Source organism: Podarcis liolepis (genome assembly GCF_965112155.1).
Source record: "Podarcis liolepis genome assembly, chromosome: 2".
NCBI lineage: Eukaryota > Metazoa > Chordata > Lepidosauria > Squamata > Lacertidae > Podarcis > Podarcis liolepis.
The window spans coordinates 115,592,672-115,614,151 of NC_139555.1; the positions used below are offsets into that span (position 1 = coordinate 115,592,672).

The window sequence follows — 21,480 nt, forward strand, 5'->3', positions numbered from 1 at the left end:
TTCAGACCATATTTTGTGCTCTCCTCTTTCACCATCATTAAAAGGTTCTTTAATTCCTCCTCACTTTCTGCCATCAAGGTTGTGTCATCTGCATATCTGAGGTTGTTGATATTTCTTCCGGCAATCTTAATTCCAGCTTGGGATTCATCCAGCCCAGCCTTTCGCATGATGTATTCTGCATATAAATTAAATAAGCAGGGAGACAATACAGCCTTCTTGTACCTCTTTCCCAATTTTGAACCAATCAGTTGTTCCATATCCAGTTCTAACTGTAGCTTCTTGTCCCGTATAGAGACAGTTGAGAAATCTGTCTTTCTCTGATGCTGACTCAGGAGCCAAACTCTACACATTCTCAGAAGACTCATTCTCTGGAGAGACCCTCCTCCCTCACATTTGACTGCAGGGAGAAAAAGCCCCCCTCAGGATCTCCTGGGGAGACTAAATCTGCCTCATAAGCCCAGTTGAAGTTTCTCTCCACACCAGAATCAGAGATGAAAACATTTGCCAGTTTTGACCTCTTTGCAGAGACCTTTTGAGAGGAGCCACAATCAGCAGAAATAAGAAAGGGAACAAAACCCGGGATTGTCTCTTTCCTTCCCTTTCCCACAATTTCCCCTGAGTCCTTAACAGACCATAATACTTTAACCGTGTCAATTAACAATTTGTTCATCAAAAGGGTTCAGCCTCCGCTATCTTTGACCCGCTTTTCATTGCTTAAAGTAAAGGTACCCCTGCCTGTACGGGCAGTGGCGTAGTGTGGGGGGTGCAGGGGGGCCGGCCGCACCGGGCGCAACATCTGGGGGTTAGGGTTAGGGGGCGCAAATCCACGGGTTAGGGGGCGCAAATTACTTGCCTTGCCCCGGGTGCTGACAACCCATGCTACGCCACTGCGTACGGGCCAGTCTTGACAGACTCTAGGGTTGTACGCTCATCTCACTCTAGACACTTCCGGGTCACGTGGCCAGCGTGACAAGCTTACCAACTGTTAAAATACACCCGTATTCCTAGAAAATAATCCCTTCCCACTTTTGCAACTAAAGCTCATTGCCTTGTGGACCTCGGGTAGGAAGGAAATGCAAAGAATATCTGTGATGCGCCAACTTAACCCCACCCCCCACCCCCATGCAAATTTATCCTCACCACCTCTACACTTCCCCAGACATAAGTATCTCTGAATTCAGCGAAGCCTCTGGCTAATTGTTTTTGGGATTGCTTCATAAATCTTTTCTATTAACAATTGGATTCTGTGTATCAGGGGTAGCCGATAGGGTGTCCTGGATGATGTTGGACTACAACTCCCATCAGCCCCTACCAGCATGGTCAGGAGTCAGAGATGATGGGAGTTGTAGTCCAGCAACATGGCTATGTGTGCCCTATGGAAGGCACATGGAGACTTCGCTGTGGTCCCCACCTTGGTTATGGGATACACCTCTAATGAGTGGTGTTTTTTTCGGAATTAGCAGGATCTCCCCCAACCCCTGAATTTTAGTAACTGGTTTGATATACAGTGGTACCTCTGGATACGAACTTAATTCGTTTCGTAGGTCCGTACTTCACCTGAAACTGTTAACCTGAGGTACCGCTTTAGCTAATGGGGCCTCCCGCTGCCACCGCGATATTTCTGTTCTCATCCTGAAGCAAAGTTCTTAACCCGAGGTACTACTTCCAGATTAGCGGAATCTGTAGCTGAAGCATTTGTAACCCAAAGCATTTGTAACCCGAGGTACCACTGTACTGTACTTTAATCTTTAGAAATATGTTGTTTTCTCTCTTGATGGTTTTTGGTGCTCTGTTAATTGTTCATGATCTTAGGCTGTTTTTATGGTTTTACAAGAGTTTTTTTGGGGGGGGAAGGACAGCTTTTGTATTGTTTTCAATCAATTTTATTTGTATTTTATGGATTTCAATTTTTGGTTATTTGGGAGGTATATGGCAGTAAAAAAAAGAACCAGTATTAAAGAAAAGCTCCAAAAACTCCATTGCAGGCTGTTGAGGAGCCCCTCAACTTTTTGTGGGTGTGTATTGTGACGGGTCATTGATGCAATCATAGTGCCTTAGTCATGGATTGATGCTGGACTATCCACACATCCACTGAGCTTCAGTAGCTATTTGCAATATTTCCAGAATATTTCCCCATTATTGCCATTTCAGCAGGAAGCAATTGGACATGGACTGGTAAGAAATGAAGAAGTTAGGACCACTGCAATCTTTTGGAGTCACAAAAGGCCTTGAAACTGGGATTGCATGAGTTCCCAGAGAGCACTATGCTGAGATATAATCACAATTACATAATAAAAGGAATATGTATATATCCTGGGAGTGTTTGCATTTTGTGTTGGAGTGGGATGATTGCTGAGAGCTCCGACTCTGGGTGAATGTGGGTGAATTTATATTCGAAGCTGGCACCCATCTGTCTTGGGAGACAATGGAGGAGTGAGCCTTTGCCGCTTAAGTCAATATCATGAGGTTATACTGCTGTGGCTGTAGAGACCAATACAGGAAGGGAGGAATCGCAACGGGAGAATCCCGCCCGCGCTGCTGGCTCCCCCTTTGCGCAAGCGGCCTCTCCGGAGCGCGCTCCTCCTGGGGACTCGGCCGGCCTCCCTCCGCCTAGGCGGGCTGCAGCCCCGGCGCCCGGGATCCCCAGCTCTCCATCTCCATAGACGCCGCTGACCGGATCTCGCCGCGGCTGCTCCAGGAAGCTTTGCCCACCGCCGCCGAGGCGCCCGGCGGAGACGCGAAGAGGGAAGAGCGGAGCCTCGGCGAAGCGTCGGAGCAGAGCCGCCTGACGGTGGGACGCGCGCACGGGAAGGCGCCGGAGAGACCTCGCAGCGCTGCCTGCGCCTGGGAGAGCAAGCGGGGGATCGGCAGCAAAGTGTTGCAGTGCCGGGAGGGTGCCGCTGCTCAAGGTTGCAGCCAGCCATACCCTTTTCTCAAAATGCACCATCGCACACCCCTCTCTTCCCTGTTTCCGTCCCAGCCCGCACAATCTGCTTTCTGATAATGCACCTGTTATCATGGGCACCTGCAACAGAATGTTGCAACGTGAACGATCCCGTTCACCAGGCCACTGCACTTCATTCCCGCCCCACTGGCTTTCTGTCCTCCCTCCACAATCGTCACCATTCTGTGACTACGTACTTGTCCTCCCTGCCCCAAACTTGTTTTAAAAAGCCCCGTGTTTCAATTACAGTGGTAATGTTGCAGCGTGAAACGATCCCGTTCACAAGGCCACTGCATTTCATTCCCGCCCCACTGGGTTTTCCTTGCAAAACTACTCGGCCCTGGTTCGAAGTGATTTGGACACTTGGATTTCGGAGTGTTAACTACGAACCTGTGTTTCATTTACTCAGCTGCAAAACGCGAGGCTCTCCTTGCAAAACTTTGGCACAGATTTGGAGGGGATCCCAAATTTGGGGGTTCGTAGTTAATTTTCAGGAAGGCCGCTCCAACGAAGAGCAGCTACTCCTGATCAAACAAGTTGAACAAGAACGTCTTTTACACCTGCTTTTTTCCTTCGCATTTGCACGGAAGTGAGCGCGTTCTCCGTAGAGAAAGTTTCTTTGGATGAAATGCGAGCATGAATGGAGACAGCCTGAGCCCCTTTCAATGCAAGAGCCCGAGAAGAGCCCTGGCGGGTCAGAGCAAAGGCCCATCTCGCCCGACTCCATCTTTTCACGGTCAACAACTTGGTATGGAGAGAAACCCGCAGCTTTTCTCGGCAGGGAACCGCCTTTCTCTCCCTCTTATCTCCGGACTGGGAGGGAGGAAGGAAACGGTGGAGGAGAGAAACAACACCCCAAACAAAAGCGACTCAGCCCACTTCCTCTCCTTCACGACGAGCTGGCAGCGACTCCTGCCTGGAAGGTCAGTCCACTCCTGAACTGAACCCGATCAGCCTCGCCCTTGGCAGCACCTGGAATAGCCCCCTGTCCTTTTTCCCCTGCAGAAAAGGGGCGAAGCAGAAACACGTGGGTTTCATATTTCTCTTTGCAAAAGGGGAGCTTTCATATAGGAAAAGAGGGTTTTGCAAAACTTAAATATGATTTTTTTAAAAAAAAAGCTGGATCAGGTAAACTTGAATAATACTTGCCTCCCCCCCCCCCCGCGCCAACTTTTATGGGCAGGTGTCCAGTCTGCAGGAAAGAGGGGCCAAGAGGGAGAGGAAATGGGTGTTATTTTAACAAGGCGGGCGGGTGTGGACAGAGATGCCGCAGCAGTTGGGGGGGGGAGGTAGAACGCGCCAATCTCTGGTTGTGTTATTATAGGGGGGGGAGCAGAGATGTAGCTCACTCAGCAGCAGTTAGGCGGGGAAACAGGCCAATCTCGGCCAATCTCTGGTTGTGTTTACATCTCTAACATAGGAAGCCTATTTTGTCAGGAAGTGTGAGGGGGAGGGAGCAAGCAGAAGTGACAAGGAGGAATGTCGCCTTGTTGACCAGTCCAGCCCCCTGTTCCCAAGAGGAGGCTAGTTGGGGCTGGGGATATTTTGGCAACCAGACCCCAATCTGTGATTTCAGGCAGCCGTTCTCTGCTATGTGTTTTGACCCAAAGGACCAGACTCGATGGGATATGAAATTTGTCTCCTGCTGCCATATAATGGGCAGAGCCCGTGCCATTTTCACTGGGGTTTTTCCTCTTGTGGGGTGTGAAAAACAGAGCAGTCAAATACAACATTGCTAGAGTGGGCATAAAAGAGGGGATGTCTGGACCAGCCAGTCAGAACTTTCTGTTTCCTCCTGGGATGGGACAAACTTCCTCTACATTTGACCAGAAGTGGGCATGACCTCACCTGCGCAGGTAATAAAATAGCACGGGGGGGACGGGACACAGCCATCTCTCTCCCTGACTCCATTCCTTAAAGAAGCAACATCTCTTTAGCCTGAGATGCTTCCAGCCAAGAGACGACAAAGGAACTATCTCCTTATGGGGTAAATTCCACATGTATATATTTTGTAACTTAAGTCTGCCTTCTGGGATCCATCTGTGAACAAAATGTGAGTAAACTCTTTTATTCAAGACTGTGTTGTGTCTATTCTTTTTAAGAAGGAATAAAAGGGAATCACCAGGAAACTTATTTTAGAGGCTTAAACAAACCTGGCAAAGACCTTGTCCACAGTGTAAGTTTAAAAGGGGAATGTTACTTTGCTAAATTGTAGAACTTTTTAACACAAGTTGGGGAGGATATAATTAAAGAATATATCCTCTCCTTCCTCCCTGAACATTCCCACACCTCTCTCCCTCTGGCAGGCTCTCCTCTCTGGTGTGTACATCAGCGCCTTCCTGAGCTAGGCAAATAAATTTTCAAAATTTCTGCATTTAAAACACTCTTTAAATAGGAACATAAGAATGTAAAAAGAACCTTGCCTGCCAAAGTCTAGCATCCTGTTTTCACAGGGGCCAATCAGATGACTCACAAGGAGAACATGAGGGAATTAACCCTCTCCCATTTTAATAAGCCCATTCAGGTCACTGCCATTTTTTAAAAAAGATTAATATTACAGCCAAAAATGTTTTCATGTGTGCTGAACTGCTTACGTGCTGTAGGATTTGTGCAGAGCTATGAATGGGCAACGGCAGGTACCTGTGAAAGAAAGAAAAGGCGTCAGCAGAGAGAATCCTCTTTCTTGAGTTCTTCCTCTGTGTGCAAAGGTCTGTCTGTCTTTTTTATGGAATGGAGCCTGAAGATTTACTCCATTAACTGCTTGTTTGCCCGATTTATGAGGGCTAAAGAGCCATGTTATGGAAATATTTTAAATCTCTTAGCAGACAGACCAACTGGGTATTTGATGATGATGGTGATCATGATAGTAGTAGTTGTAGTAGTAGTAAAGGAGTGTGCAAAATGATTTTTTTGTTTTGGTTTTATAGTTGAGTTTCAGGCACTGGGACCAATTGTGGAGGCTCCATTCCATAAAAAAGTGAAATGCAGAGTTAGTTTATCTGAAAGGATGTGGAAATGCTTAATGCTGAATAGTTTTTCCCTTTCAGGCATTTTTTCCTTCCCCAATCCCTTCATGTCCTGCTGCCATCCTGCAGTCGCCTCTCATCTCAAGCCACACGCTCTTGATCCACCATGGCCTCAGCCCCACCAACCATGGATGTAGGAGCGGCAGTCTTGTGCCCCATCTGCAAGGACTTCCTGACAGACCCCGTGACCTTGCACTGTGGCCACAATTTCTGCCGGGGCTGCATCACCAAGCACTGTGAGGTACAGGATGAAATCAGCATGGGGGACCGCAAGTGTCCCGTCTGCATGGACAAGATCCGAGAAAGGAGTTTCCGCCGAAATTGGCAGCTGGCAGATGTAGCAGAATTAATCAAACTTGAGGGAAAGGAACTATGTGAGAAGCACAAAGAAAGACTCCGCCTGTTCTGCAAACAAGATGAAGAATTGGTGTGTTTACTTTGTGAGCGATCCCCAGAACATAAATCACACACGGTGGTTCTCAAGGAAAAGGTTGTCCAGGAATACAAGGTAGGAAGTCATTTTGACACTTGCTAACAGAAGCCTTTCCCATCTGTGTTTATGTGTGAGTGTGCATGTGCAAAATATGCTGTCAATGTGGCTGTAAAGCAAACATGATAAATTGCTAATCTGCACCTTAATGTGAATCAAAAATTGGGCCTGGTCTCTGTGCTATCGAAAACAAAAACAAAACTTTGTTCTGCTTCAAAAGGAACCTTTAAAAATGTGCTTTTGTTTTTAAGAACACTATTGCACTTGTGCCAAAAGGCTCCTATGTAATAATAATAATAATAATAATAATAATAATAATAATACTATTTAGTTTTTTATTGACTTTTTTCCAAATATGAAGCAGTAAATTGATACAAAAAGAAAGTAAGAAAAAATAAGAAAACACACCACTGTGTAAAGGGGGGGGCATCATATGAATATATACAAAAATACCCTAACCGGTATAATAATAATAATAATAATAATAATAATAATAATAATTTTTTATTTATACCCCGCCCTCCCCAGCCGGGCTCAGAGCGGCTTACAAGCAATAATAAAAACAAGATGAATGATTACAACTTAAAAACAAAAATAAAATACAACATTAAAATAATGGAACATTAAAATATTAAAATCTAGCCTCATTGCAGGAGAAGGAAAAGAAAAGGGGGGGGGAGGGAATAAAATTGGCTCCAAGCCAAAGGCCAGGCGGAACAACTCTGTCTTACAGGCCCTGCAGAAAGAAATCAGATCCTGCAGGGCCCTGGTCTCATGAGACAGAGCGTTTCACCAAGTTGGGGCCAGCGCTGAAAAGGCCCTGGCTCTGGTTGAAGCCAATCTAACTTCCTTAGGGAAGTTATGTATGTATGTATGTATGTATGTATGTATGTATGTACAATATGTAGTAAGAGTTGCTTGGTCCCTGCTCCTGCCAACCTAGCAGTTCAAAAGCACGTCCTGGTGCAAGTAGATAAATAGGTACCACTTCGGCGGGAAGGTAAACGGTGTTTCTGTGCACTGCTCTGGTTTCGCCAGAAGCAGCTTAGTCATGCTGGCCACATGACCCGGAAAAATTGTCTGCGGACAAACGTCGGCTCCCTCTGCCAGTAAAGCGAGATGAGCACCGCAACCCCAGAGTCGTCCGCGACTGGACCTAATGGTCAGGGGTCCCTTTACCTTTACCTATGTACAGTGGTACCTCGCAAGACGAATACCTCGCAAGACGAAAAACGCACAAGATGAAAGGGTTTTTCGAGTTGCTTCGCAAGACGATTTTCCCTATGGGCTTGCTTCGCAAGATGAAAACTTCTTGCGAGTTTGCTTCCTTTTTCTTAAAGCCGTTAATACCCAGGGAATCTGCGCTCCGCAAGACGAAAAAATCGCAAGACGAAACAACTCGCAGAACGAATTAATTTCGTCTTGCGAGGCACCACTGTAGTAAGAGTAATAAAATGGAAGAAGAAGAAGAAGAGTTTGGATTTGATATCCCGCTTTATCACTACCCTAGGGAGTCTCAAAGCGGCTAACATTCTCCTTTCCCTTCCTCCCCCACAACAAACACTCTGTGAGGTGAGTGGGGCTGAGAGACTTCAAAGAAGTGTGACTGGCCCAAGGTCACCCACATGCAGCTGCATGTGGAGGAGCGGAGACGCGAACCCGGTTCCCCAGATTAGGAGACTACCGCTCTTAACCACTACACCACACTGGCTCTCATATTAATCTTTATTTTAAAATGTACAGCAAAAAAAAGAAACTACTGCTATTATTATTATTATTAGTTTATAATATTTTAGATAGTTGGGGCCATAAGAACATGGCCAAAAGCAGCATATCCCAATGCAAAAGTCTATTCAGCACCCTTTGTCAGGATCCCACCCTCCTTGGCCAGATGAAATAGGCTTGTCTGCCAGGCAATACTGTAATACTCAGCTGCGACAGTCCAAAAAAAATCTAATAGTAGGGCCCCAGGCACTAGAAGTAAGCATAATATTAAAGACAACCCCTGAGCCCTAATCAAACCTGAGACTTTGTTTTCTCTTTAGACACTCATCTTTGGTCACCTGGAGCATCTGAGGAAAGAGAGAGAGAAAATTCAGACTTATAAAGCAAACATTGGAAAGGAAAGCAATCAACTGCTTGTAAGTGTCACTGTTACTACAAAGGGAACAAGTACTGGAAAGACCAAGACATGATGTAGCTCCATTGCTGACTGATTTACCATAATATTTCAAATTAAGGTCTTTATAAAGACTCTGGCTCCTCTTTTCCTTTTTCTTCCTGGTTCTTGAAGAAATTAACAGAAACTGAGAAGCAGAATACAGTGGAGAAGTTCAGACAACTGCACCAGTTTCTGGAAGAACGAGAAAAGCTTCTGCTGAATGAGATAGAAGAGATGGAGAAGGAGATCACAAGAAGAAGGGAGGAGCACCTGGCTAGACTCTCAGAGGAACTCTCCTCTCTTGAAAGGAGCATCCGGGAGATGGAGGAGAAGAGTCAGCAGCCAGCGAGTGAACTCCTGCAGGTAAGACTGTGGCAAAGTTCCTTTTGCCCCACTTTCTCAGACACAGATCCATGCTTTCCCAGAATCGATCATTAACATGTAACCCTTGTTTGTTAGTTACTTAGTTTGGGGGTGGGGCTCAAGACAGAGGGTTTGGGGCACAAAACGGAACAAAACTTGCAAAAATAATAATCAGAAGTTAATCTGAATTTAAGATTGGAAAAAATAAAAACTGAGAGAAATTGTTACATACGTCCATCCCTATCCAAAACTAGGCAGACGCACCCCAGAAAGCATCCCTTCCAGGGTCTGATGGGTCTTCATTATAGGCCCTGTGGTAGGCAGTGAATCCCATTCTTCCTCTTTTCCCTTCTAGGATGTGAGAAGCACTTTGCAGAGGTAAGTGGATCCTGCTCATTTCCATTACTATAACTCTGTGAAGCTGGGAAATGTCCAGGAGGAGAGGACATAAAACCTGCCGCTCCAAGCTCTTAGGATGTTGAATGACACACCTTACAGCACCTCACAAGTAAAACTAGGGCCCCTCTTTGAGCTTCTGGCACCCCACTTCTCCCTCCAAAGATCAGGACCGGAGCATTTACTTTACAACAGGTTCAAATATTTAAGTTGCTTATGTACATCCAAGGTTTGTCTAGATGAGCCTTGGCACCCCTTCAAACTCTGTTATGATTCTATGTGGCAAATCCACTTAATTGACTCTTTAAATGGGACTCCACCCAGTCTCCTCTTTTCCAGGCTAAACATACCCAGCTCCTTCAAACTCTCCTTGTAAGGCTTAGTTTCCAGACTGGATCATCTTTCCCTCCTTCCAGTTTCTCAACATCCACCTAATTCACTCCAGCAGCAAACTGACTGCTCCACTCAGTCCCATGCAGACACCTGTCTCATGGAACATCTTTCGGGCTATTCCACTGAGTCCCACACAGTTACCTCAGGGACAAGGGATCCTCAGATGTCTGACTCTGGGGTCCCTAGTAAGGAGGTGTTCCCTCCCCTCTGGGATTCCATCCCTCTCCCACCCCCCCTTTCCCCCTTTGCTGCTCTCAGAAACTCTGCAATTGAATGGGTATATTTTTCCCAACAGGTGTAAGCAAAGGGAGACCTTTTGGAATCCACTGGCTTTCCCACCAGAGCTGAAGAGGAGGATCTCAAAATTCTGGGTTGCAAATCCCATTCTATATGTTGAGATGGAGAAAATAAAAGGTAATGAAGAAAGACTGCAAAGATTTTATACTGGATATTGTTGTTGTTTAGTCGTGTCCGACTCTTCGTGACCCCATGGACCAGAGCACGCCAGGCACTCCTGTCTTCCACTGCCTCCTGCAGTTTGGTCAAACTCATGTTGGTAGCTTCGAGAACACTGTCCAACCATCTCGTCCTCTGTCGTCCCCTTTTCCTTGTGCCCTCCATATTTCCCAACATCAGGGTCTTTTCCAGGGAGTCTTCTCTTCTCATGAGGTGCCAAAGTATTGGAGCCTCAGCTTCATGATCTGTCCTTCCAGTGAGCTTTTGGACTAATACTGGATATTACATTAGTCCAAAAACTGAGCAAGGCTCTTACTGCATCTTATTTACTCTTGCCATAAACAGCAATAGCACCAACAGAGTTTCCTTCTGGTTATCCCAGTCACTGCTGCCTCCCACCCCAAGAATGTCCCATGTCTACTGTCACTGTGAGGCATTCTCAAACTTCACTTGGGTTTCCTCATCCTCAAGGGCATTAGAAAATATCTCAACAAGCCCACAGTTTCTCTGTTTCCCACTCAGGCTTGTTTCCCAGCAGTGGAATAAAGGCCCGAGTTATCTCTTCTTCCTCAGAGAGCCAGTGTGGTGTAGTGGTTAAGAGCGGTAGTCACGTAATCTGGGTAACCGGGTTCGATTCCCTGCTCCTCCACATGCAGCTGCTGGGTGACCTTGGGCCAGTCACACTTCTGTGAAGTCTCTCAGCCCCATTCACCTCACAGAGTGTTTGTTGTGGGGGAGGAAGGGAAAGGAGAATGTTAGCCGCTTTGAGACTCCTGAAGGGGAGTGAAAGGCGGGATATCAAATCCAAACTCTTTTTCTTCTTCTTCTTCTTCTTCTTCTCAGACTCACCTGCAGCTGCCATATCTAGCATTGCAACCATCCCTATCTCCTGAAGGTTCCTGTTTCCATGGCAATTTGTAGTGCTTTGTTTTTTAAATATTCATGAAAAGTCGTAAGCCTCTCCTGGCATTTATATTTCTACAGCAGCTTGCAGTGGTTTTTGTGTTTGTTTGTTTGTTTGTTTGTTTGTTTGATGTTCATTAAATTCATCAGCCTATTTCATCAGCATATTTCACTTAAGAAACACATTTTTGACTAATGTACTGGGTACATGTTATGTACTGAAGTTCTCACCCTGGGACAGCAGGGGGATACTGTAGATAGTTCAGGTCCACATATGCAAATAAGGGATTGAAAGTGACGTTCAGTGATTGGACAGTTACAGAAAATGGTTAATGTTGCCTTCTAGTGGAGCTCTATATAAGCAGGCTGGCTGAACCCTTCAGTTCAGTTCTGTTCTGGCCTGTGAATAAACAAGAGCTGTTTGAAGAATTGCTGTGTCGTCTGATATGTTCACCCACAACTTAACAGTACACAATTTGGCAAGGAGTTTCCAGTAAGATAATGCCATTTTGTGTGTGACTTTCACTAACATATTCAGCCTTATGCAGTTTCCCCTAATCAGTCAGCTGGAGAACTGCATAGCAAAAATTAGATAAGTGTGTGTTTTGAAGGGTTGCTGTGCTTCAGTTCCCATATTGTTTCAGAAGATGTGAATTTAGTAGATTCACCATTCAATGCAGAATGAACTGCATTTCTATGCATTCTTACCTCTACCAAGGTGTTTGTTAAGTCAGAAAGAATTTAAAACATTTTCTGAGGAACAACCTCTTGTTGCCTAAGCCCCTTGCCAATTCTTCCTTTGCAAGTTTAGTTTGTCATTATGATTAACAATTCTGCCTTTGATTATTGATTTTTCACCAGTTTATTTGGGGCAGCTGTTAAGGCTATGGACAGCTCTCCTATGGATTCTTTTCAAAGATTGATATTGCAGTGTTTTATCATTTCTGTTCTTAATAATTATTTATTATTTATTTAATTTATATACCGTCCTATGCCCGGTTAATTGTAATTGTTGGTTCCATATCTTAACATTTTACCTGAAATAAGTAAACAATTGGTGCTATGTTATGAAATGATTTTTTTGTTAAAAGATTATTTGAGGTTTAAAAGTCTAGTTCCCAAACTTTGTCTTTCTCTGCTTCCACAGATGTTCTGTCATTTGGACAGCCTCAGAAAGGTAATTTTTGGGTGAAGGACCAGATTTGAGTTGGGAGCTGGTGTTTCATTGGGATTAAAGGGTCTGTCCTTTCCTTGGTGTTATTCTAAGAGAGGGAAGAGAATTACCTGAACTTCTTCTTTTGCCTCTCCTGCTTCCTCTGGCATGCATACATCTTCAGGATCTAGAATCTAGATTGGCATATGCTATTTTGGATTGAGGGGAGGAAATCTTTGTGCTCCAAACCCTTTTGCTTTTGCTGGGTCTACATCTGAACGTGATTTGACTGTTAATTGGCACTTTTGCTCCATTCTAACTAGACGAGTAGTCCACACACACAAATACCATATTTACTTGAATGTAAAGCACACCTTTTTTGGTCAAATTATGTCACACAGAAAAAGGGTGTGCATTACATTTGATGGCGCATTTACATTTACCCACAAATCTTTTTTTGGGTTTCAAGGTTTTGAAAATTGAGGTGCACATTACATTCGATGGTGCATTAGATTTGTGTAAATACGGTACTAGAATTTGTGAGGAGCAACTTCAGTCTTCTTTATTCATCTAGTAGGTGTTCCCAGTTGCATTTGTCCCCGTCTTCTAATTTGTATTTGCACACAGAGGTGCCTGCTTCTACTTTATAACTTGGGCCTAATCCCCTGTTCTCCCCCCCCCCCCAATAATTTTTATTAAATTTTATACAATTATAACACATACTGCAACAAACGTTGCACAACCAAAAAATAAACCAGGAGAAAAACTAAAAAAGAAAAAAAAATAACAACAAAGAAAATAGCAACAAACAAATAAACAACACAAACTAACTTACCGTATTTTTTGCTCTATAAGACTCACTTTTTCCCTTCTAAAAAGTAAGGGAAAATGTGTGTGCGTCTTATGGAGCGAATGCAGGCTGCGCAGCTATCCCAGAAGCCAGAACAGCAAGAGGCATTGCTGCTTTTACTGCGCTGCGATCCCTCTTGCTGTTCTGGCTTCTGAGATTCAGAATATTTTTTCTTGTTTTCCTCCTCCAAAAACTAGGTGCGTCTTGTGGTCTGGTGCGTCTTATAGAGCGAAAAATACGGTAATTATTTAAAATTCCAACCTTATAGACATGTTACTTGACTTCCTCTAGTCTCTCCCTTCTGAGTTTCCTTGTATCTGAATGTAACAGTTTTCCAATATCATTATTAAAGCACAATATTCCAGTTACATTCAAATTTCTTCAGTTTTCTTAATGTTCTAAATCCCATTTATTTAAATAACTCCTAATTTAATCCTAGGCCTGTTTGGTACTTTAAAGTAACTTCTAATTTTTAATATTACAATATTTATTCAAATAGTCCTTAAATTTCCTCCAGTCTTCTTGATATTTCTCTTCTTTCTAGTCGTGGATTCTTCCAGTAAGATCAGCTAGCTCCATGAAGTCCATCATCTTCAATTGCCGTTCTTCCACAGTTGGTAGTTCTTGTGTTTTCCACTTCTTGGCTAATAAGATTCGAGCAGCAGTTGTGGCCTAATCCCCTGTTCAACAGGGACCCTCAATATCTCCTCAGAGGCGTAGCACGATCAGGTAGTACCCAGTGCGAAAACTTTTTGGTCCCCCCCACACACTAATCCTGTGTTCATCAGGGGCCCTCAATATCTCCTTAGATTCTGGCAGCAAGAATACTTATTGCAAAGTATTGGAAGACACAAGATCTACCCACCCGGGAAGAATGGCAGATGAAGGTGATGGACTACATGGAACTGGCGGAAATGACTGGCAGAATCCGGGACCAGGGAGAAGAGTCGGTGGAAGAAGATTGGAAGAAATTTAAAGTTTATTTACAGAAACATTGTAAAATTAAGGAATGTTAGAAGGATGTTGGAATGAAGTTACGTGGTTTTAGCAGAAATGTTATAAAGGATTAGGTAAAAATAGATTGTTAATTGGTGAGAATGTAAAGTTACATTATATTAAGATAAATTATTAGGATAAAAACAAAGATGGAAAGGATTTGCTGAAATAGCCAATTGAACTAGAACACAAAAAAGGGAGGTGTGAGGAGGTCAAGGAAACAAGCAAATGAAAGATAAGTTATGGAAGGATTGATTTGTTTTTGTTTTTGTTTTTTTTAAATTGTTTTTATTTCTCTTTTTTTGCTCTTTTTTCTTTCTTTTTCTTTATTTTTGTAATCTTTCAATAATAAATATATTTTTTTTAAAAAATATATCTCCTTAGATTCTGAAACTCACTAGGCATGGGTCGCTGTAATCTTTCTAAATATACATTTTTAAAGATTAGTAATTAACAATTTCTTTCCAATTGTTCCACTGTACGACATCATAAATAAGCATCAAGAAATGTAAAATGCAAATAAGCTATTAACAAACAATGAATTAACAGAGTTTAAATCAAGTTTAAATTACTGTATTTAAAAGGTTTTGTTGGCCATGGCTGCGTCAGGAAGGTAGTGGCGTTGGCGTCGTTGGCAGGAAGGTTGTAGCTGTGGTGGCGATATGGTTTGGGGGTAATCTCCCACATTAAAATGCTCAACAATTATTATTGGGGGGGTTGTCCATATTTTTACTATTCTAAATATGGCAATCCTAGCTGGTAGGCCCCCACTACTGCCAGCTTGTCTTTGATGTGCTAAAACTGCCAAGTTCAGTTTCTGCACAGCTTGTTTCAAGATGCTTAAATATAAAAATGCAGGTGTGTTTTCAGGACATTAAAGGAGCTTTAAGATCACCACTGCCAGAGTCAAAATCTTATAAATCTTAGTCAAATAACCTTTCGCCTGCTTTAGGACAGCAAATGTGTGTGTAGTGGTATCATGGTTGTAAGAAAACAATGCTGGAGATTTGCAAGAGAAGGACATTTGTTAGGTTGCCTACATTGATTTCTTCCATCTGATATCAATGTAATCCTCTGAAAGCCCCAAATGTGCAATTCACACAGAGAGATTCAAAGGAGGACCATTTTTCTCCTCTTGCCCCCATCCATCCTTCTTCCCCTTCACTGCATAGAAGAGCTGAGGGAATATTTTCCGGATTGTTTTGCTTCTTGACTGAATTGAAAGGAGGGACACAATAAAATACATTGAGCAAAAAGGAACAAAAAAATTATTTTAAAGCCCACAGGGAAGGTATTTTTTCTGAGTCTGGGAGAAAGAGGGGATGGTCCCAATCCTGAATGAAACATGAGGAAGCCCCATCTGTCTGAGAGGAAATTTGGTTCTTCTGGGTGTTATTTTGGAACAGGGTGTCCGTTTCTTTCTCTCGGCTGATTCTGCCTCTCTTCTCTTTCCCTCATCTTCTCCCCAACAGCAAATGTCAGTCTGGATCCAGACACAGCCCATCCTGAACTCATCCTGTCTGAGGATCAGAAAAGCGTGAGAAAGAGAGACAAACCTCAAGCCCTACGCGACAATCCTGACAGATTCAATGACCAGCCTTGTGTGTTGGGACGTGAGGGATTCACAGCAGGCAGACATTTCTGGGAAGTCACTGTGGGAAATGGGGGAGAATGGTGGACTGTAGGGATTGCCAGGAAGTCTGTGAAGAGAAAGGGCTGCTTCTCTTTAAGCCCTGAGGGAGGGATCTGGGTTGTGGGGAAGTGGAGAGGTGAGTACAAGGCCTTCAACTCCCGTCATTCCTCTCTATCAGTGAGTAAGGAGCCCAAGAGGATCCGAGTGACTCTGGACTATGAAGGGGGACGTGTGTCTTTTTCTGACGCTGACTCAGGAGCCAAACTCTACACGTTCTCAGGAGCCTTGTTCTGTGGGGAGACCCTCCTCCCCTTCTTTATTCTGTGGGGAAATGAAACCCACCTCAGGATCTCCTGTTAAGAGCAGAATTGACATCTTTGCAGGTGCCCTGTGAGAGGAGTCATTCCAGTCAGACTCGGAGGAAACAATGAAACAAAATCTGGGATTTTCTTTTCCCTCCGCTTTCCCAGAATTCCCTCTGCAGTGGAGTCCTTCAAGAGAGGGAAACACTTTAACTGTCCCAATAAACAACCTATTCCTCAAAAGGATTCACCCGCCACCCCCTGCAATCCTGGTTCTGTTCTTTTTTTAAAAAAAAAATGATATTTATTAAAGTTTAACAATTACAGAAAAAAGAAAAACAAACAATAAAAAGTTACAATACTTCAAAAATAAAAGAAAATACAATACAAAAGAAAAAACAAAAACATTTAAAAACAAAAACATTTTTTTTAAAAAACCCATCCAGTATTTTCATATCTTTATCTTTCATTTACTTGTTTCCTTGACTTCCTCACATCTCCCTTTTTTGTATTCTAATTCAATTAATTGTTTCAGCAAGTCCTTTCCCTCTTTCTCAAATTTTGTTACATAATTTATCTAACGCAATTTTGTTGGGGCTGGAACTTAACGGGTTAAGTTGTTCCCATGATGCCACACCATTCTGACGTCAGTTTGGAAGCTTGGGAGGAGCTTGGGAGGAGTTTGCCAGTCTCACTCTGTGCTTTGAGGGGAAAGGATGCAGTTTTGTCATGGCTGCAAATAGTCCTGGATTTTCCTGAGAAATGTCGGAATAAACAGCTGTAAATAGACAAACCTGTACTGTGTGTGTTTGTCTGGAAGCCAAGCTACGTGACAGTTTTACACCGCTGTGTTATCTCTGCTACGGCGTGACTGAGAGCTCGGAGCAGAGCGTGCGGCAGGGGAAGTGTGCCGGGCAGTAAAGAGCTAATTGAGGATCGCAAATCAATTAGCGGGGGTCGCGCCAATAAATCAAATTCCACAGGTTATGGGTAACCTAAATCATCGATCGTAAAACTGTCACGGGAGATACTGCTGGGAGCTTTGAAGTCTGCGGTTTCGAGCAGGAGGCACGGCAGGAGGCGGAGGCAAGCGGCTAGCTGAAAAACGCAGAGATTTGCCTGTGTTACTGAAGGCTGCAGAGAGCTTGGAGCTGTGCCTACCGTTTGAAGGCAAGCTGACGAAGATGCTGAAGCCAGCTTGGAGTCCTGCCTGAGGTTGAGAGAGGCAGCTGATCTGCTAGACCGGGAGCTGGAGAGCGGCTGTTTGTTTACGTGAGTACGCTGGGCCCCGGGGGAAGATGGCAGATGGCCAGGAGGTGTTTCAAGCTCCGTTTGAACAGCTTGAGGAACTCACCGTCCAAGCGTGGAATACCTGGACAAAAAGGGTGAGAGCGTGGTTTTTGGCCACGGAAGTTTGGGACATTTCCCAGAGGGAACCAGTGCAACTGGTGGACAGAGATGCAGGAAAGTCGCAATCTGCTTCTCTGGAGGAGAAAATGCAGAGGGAGAAAGTTGAGATCTGCATGTTGATGGCAGGTGTGCATGCTAATTTGCAACATCACCTGGAAAGCGTTGAATCTGCGTGTGAGGCCTGGAGAGTGCTGAAACGCCTGTGTGAAGGCTCAGCAGGAGGCCAAGGGCAGATGGAAGCTGAAAGCCTAGAGATGGCTGGAGCCCCTGTTCCTGATGATTCAGCCTCAAGGAGTGCTAGTGAGCAGGTTGGGGGGGGCGGAAAGTTCCAAAGGCAAGTTTGAAAAGTTTTCCACTGAACCTGCTGGAATGAAGCGGCAGTTCAAGGGGGGCGGATCTGGCAAGGAGTGCTTTTCCGGAAGAAGGAGGGCCAGGCCAGCTGAAAAGAGCCCCAGGCAGTGTTTTTCCACTGGAGTTCAACATCTGCGTGGCAGTTGCCTCCACCGGAGCAGAGAGCCGAGGCAGGATGTTGCCAAGGTCAAACAGCTGAACTCTCATGGGAATCAGTCGGGTTTCCATGGGAACCAGTCTGGGAGAGGAGGCCAGCGTGGGAACGCAAGAGAAGGACGTGGAAAACAACGTGAGGAGACGTATCAGATAACAGCTAGTCTGGCTTTGTCTGAAGACAACTGTGAGACAACCTCGGAGCTGAGTTTTGTTATTGACTCTGCAGCTAATTGCAATTTGATTCCAGAGACACCTGCTGTTGAGAGGTGGAATTGCAAGGCAATTCCGGTTGGGAAGACTGTACTTTTCGCAAATGGACAGAAAAGAAATGTGACTAATTCTGTAAATGTGCATTTTTCTATTTTACAGGAGACGTTGCAGTGTTGTACTGTTCCTGGGATGCACCACTGTCTTTTATCTGTGCCTTATTTACTGAAAAAGGGATTTACGGTTTGTTTTCAGGATGATGTGTGCACAATCTCCAAAGGAGGGAGGATGCTTGCCAAGGTTAAAAAGGGGCAGAATGATCTCTTCATTCTTAAAACGCCTCTGGAGGGTGATGGGAAGGTTGAGAAAGCACAAGCACTGCGTGCTACAATTCCCAATCATGATTCATGTGTCCATGATTGGCATACACGAACAGCTCATGGTTGTTTGGAAGAACTACAGGTGCTACCTGAAGTTTCCAAAGGTTGTAATATCTCAGAATGTGGATTTGCTGTAAATTGTGAAACTTGCAAACTGGCAAAGGTAAAAGGATGCAGTTATCCAAAAGTAGAGAGGATAACCACAAGACCTTTTGAACTGGTCCATATAGATTTGTGGGGTCCTGTAAAGGAACCAAGTCTGGGAGGGGCCAGGTATCTGCTCACGATGCAGGATAATTTTACGCAGAATTCCTGGACGCACGGTCTCAAATCCAAGGATGATGCAGCACAGCTGATCAAAGGTTGGATTGAGGAGGTAGAAATAAGGTTTTCCACCAGAGTGCAAGCTGTCACAAGTGACAGAGGAGCCCAGTCAACAGGTTCTGCTTTGCAGAAGTTCTTTCGCAAGAAAGGGATACGTCACACAGTGACTTCACCCAATCAGAGGGGAGTGTCAGAGCTCAGGTGTCAGGCTCTGGTTCAGGCTGCACAGGTGTTGCTGAAAGATTCTGGGTTACCTCCAAGGTTTTGGCTGGAGGCAATCAAGTATGTGAGCTTCACCTGGAATCGTACCTACAATTCAATGGTAGGTGACACACCATTTAGGTTGTTGCATGGCAGGAAACCCCAGATTCATTTTTTGCGTATGTTTGGGTCACATGCGTCTGTGCCGGTACCTACTGCTTTGCAGGGGCCAGATGGATCCAAGTTCCGGAAAATGATCTTCTGTGGGTATGAGCCAGCAGCGAGTGCATGGAGGTTTGCGTTTCCATCAGGTGATCAGAGTAAGTTACTGATCAGTAAACACGCTGAGTTCTATGAGCAGGATAAAAAGTCAAAAACTGCTGTCAAGCGTGATGTACTCTCAGAATGTCTTTCTGATTCAGAACAGGAAAATTCTGAGGGGGAGGAAGAAGAAGCTGAGTCTGATGATGACGATCAGGTAACTGACCAAAGTCAGGAACAGGAGGAGGTATCTGTAGTTGCTCCACAGGATGTTAAGAGAACACCCAAAAGCGAGCCCAGTTCTCCTGTGAGTGTAATGAAAAGGATTCGGAAACGCTTTAAGTCAGAGGGGGAATCCCGTGATGCTGAGGACACAGTTCCTGGTGGCAGTGAATCAGAGGTAACATCTGAGTTTGTGCCCAGAAGGTCTAGTCGCACAACAAAGGGCATTCCACCTGAAAGATACCAAGCAACAAGTGCGTGGGCCAGATTCGCACAGTGTGATTCTGGGAGTGTTGAAGGGGTTCAACAGGTGCCTGGGAAAGATGCCGGGAAGGGGCACAAGGCAAAGGGGAAGGTGTTGAACTCAAAAGGGTCTTGTCAGAATGGGCGGCAAAGGGGGGTGTTGGGGCTGGAACTTAACGGGTTAAGTTGTTCCCATGATGCCACACCATTCTGACGTCAGTTTTGGAAGCTTGGGAGGAGCTTGGGAGGAGTTTGCCAGTCTCACTCTGTGCTTTGAGGGGAAAGGATGCAGTTTTGTCATGGCTGCAAATAGTCCTGGATTTTCCTGAGAAATGTCGGAATAAACAGCTGTAAATAGACAAACCTGTACTGTGTGTGTTTGTCTGGAAGCCAAGCTACGTGACAGTTTTACACCGCTGTGTTATCTCTGCTACGGCGTGACTGAGAGCTCGGAGCAGAGCGTGCGGCAGGAGAAGTGTGCCGGGCAGTAAAGAGCTAATTGAGGATCGCAAATCAATTAGCGGGGGTCGCGCCAATAAATCAAATTCCACAAATTTAACCTTAAATTTTACACTTTGACCCGTTAACAATCTATTTTTACTTAATTCTTTATAACATTTATGCTAAAGCCATATAACTTCTTTCCAGCATTCTTCTAACATTCATTTATTTTACAATATTTCTGTAAATATACTTTAATTTTTTTTCCAATCTTCTTCCACCAGCTCTTCTCCCTGGTCTCGGATTCTGCCAGTCATTTCCGCCAGTTCCATGTAATCCATCACCTTTGTCTGCCATTCTTCCCGGGTGGGTAGATCTTGTGTCTTCCAGTACTTTGCAATGAGTATTCTTCTTGTAGCATACATAAAGAAAGTTCTATCCTTCTTTGGCACCAATTGGCCGACCATGCCCAGGAGAAAGGCCTCTGGTTTCTTCAGGAAGGTATATTTAAATACCTTTTTCATTTCATTATAGATCATCTCCCAGAATGCCTTAATCTTTGGGCATGTCCACCAAAGGTGAAAGAAAGTACCTTCAGTCTCCTTACATTTCCAACATTTATTATCAGGCAAGTAGTAAATTTTTGCAAGCTTGAAGGTTCTGTTGTTCACCTTCCTCTCATGACAAGGCCTTCAACAGTTGTTAAAATGCCCACATAATTGTATTAATAGATTACTGGAGAACAATCCCTCCAGCCACCTTTGCAACTAAAGCTCATAGCCTTGTGGATCTCAGGCAGGAAGGAAATAAAAAGACTGTCTGTGAGGCCCCAAAATTCCAACCCTTTGCAAATGGAGGCTGCCCATCTCCACACTTCCTCAGAGAGAAATATCACTGAATTCAGAGATGGTGGTTATGTCTGCCCTATAGCATTTACATGACATCATTCCTGTGTTCCCCACACTAAATGTGGGATGCTCCCCCATAGAGGCAATGGCAATGATGGAGCCAGCCGCTCAGGTGGGTAGGGTGTGCCAGGGCACTGCACACTGCGCAAAGCCTCTCCGCCACCTCCCCCTCAGCAGTAGATGCCCCACACTGCCATTTTAGGCAGTGCAGAGCTTGCAGGCACCCAAGCCACTCACAGGAGAGACGTGTGGCTCAGGCACGCTGCAGGCCCTGCAGTAAGTGCCGGCCCCCATGGTGTGGCACTCAGTG

General features: G+C 44.6%; 2 protein-coding genes across 2 annotated transcripts in view; both read left to right on the forward strand.

Annotated features, from left to right (window-relative positions):
* Positions 1–21,480, forward strand: part of LOC310701289 (uncharacterized protein) — a 229,835-nt gene that overhangs the window by 58,094 nt on the left and 150,261 nt on the right. The window lies entirely within an intron of this gene.
* Positions 1–21,480, forward strand: part of LOC310701652 (tripartite motif-containing protein 10-like) — a 55,547-nt gene that overhangs the window by 1,687 nt on the left and 32,380 nt on the right. Inside the window, exons 2-8 of the mRNA XM_083492881.1 lie at positions 5,992–6,478; positions 8,506–8,601; positions 8,754–8,984; positions 9,340–9,362; positions 10,069–10,187; positions 15,604–16,338; positions 20,920–21,057. Of these exons, the coding sequence (XP_083349007.1) occupies positions 6,077–6,478; positions 8,506–8,601; positions 8,754–8,984; positions 9,340–9,362; positions 10,069–10,187; positions 15,604–16,124 (1,392 nt within the window). The 5' untranslated portion in view covers positions 5,992–6,076 and the 3' untranslated portion in view covers positions 16,125–16,338; positions 20,920–21,057. The remainder of the gene's footprint in view (positions 1–5,991; positions 6,479–8,505; positions 8,602–8,753; positions 8,985–9,339; positions 9,363–10,068; positions 10,188–15,603; positions 16,339–20,919; positions 21,058–21,480) is intronic.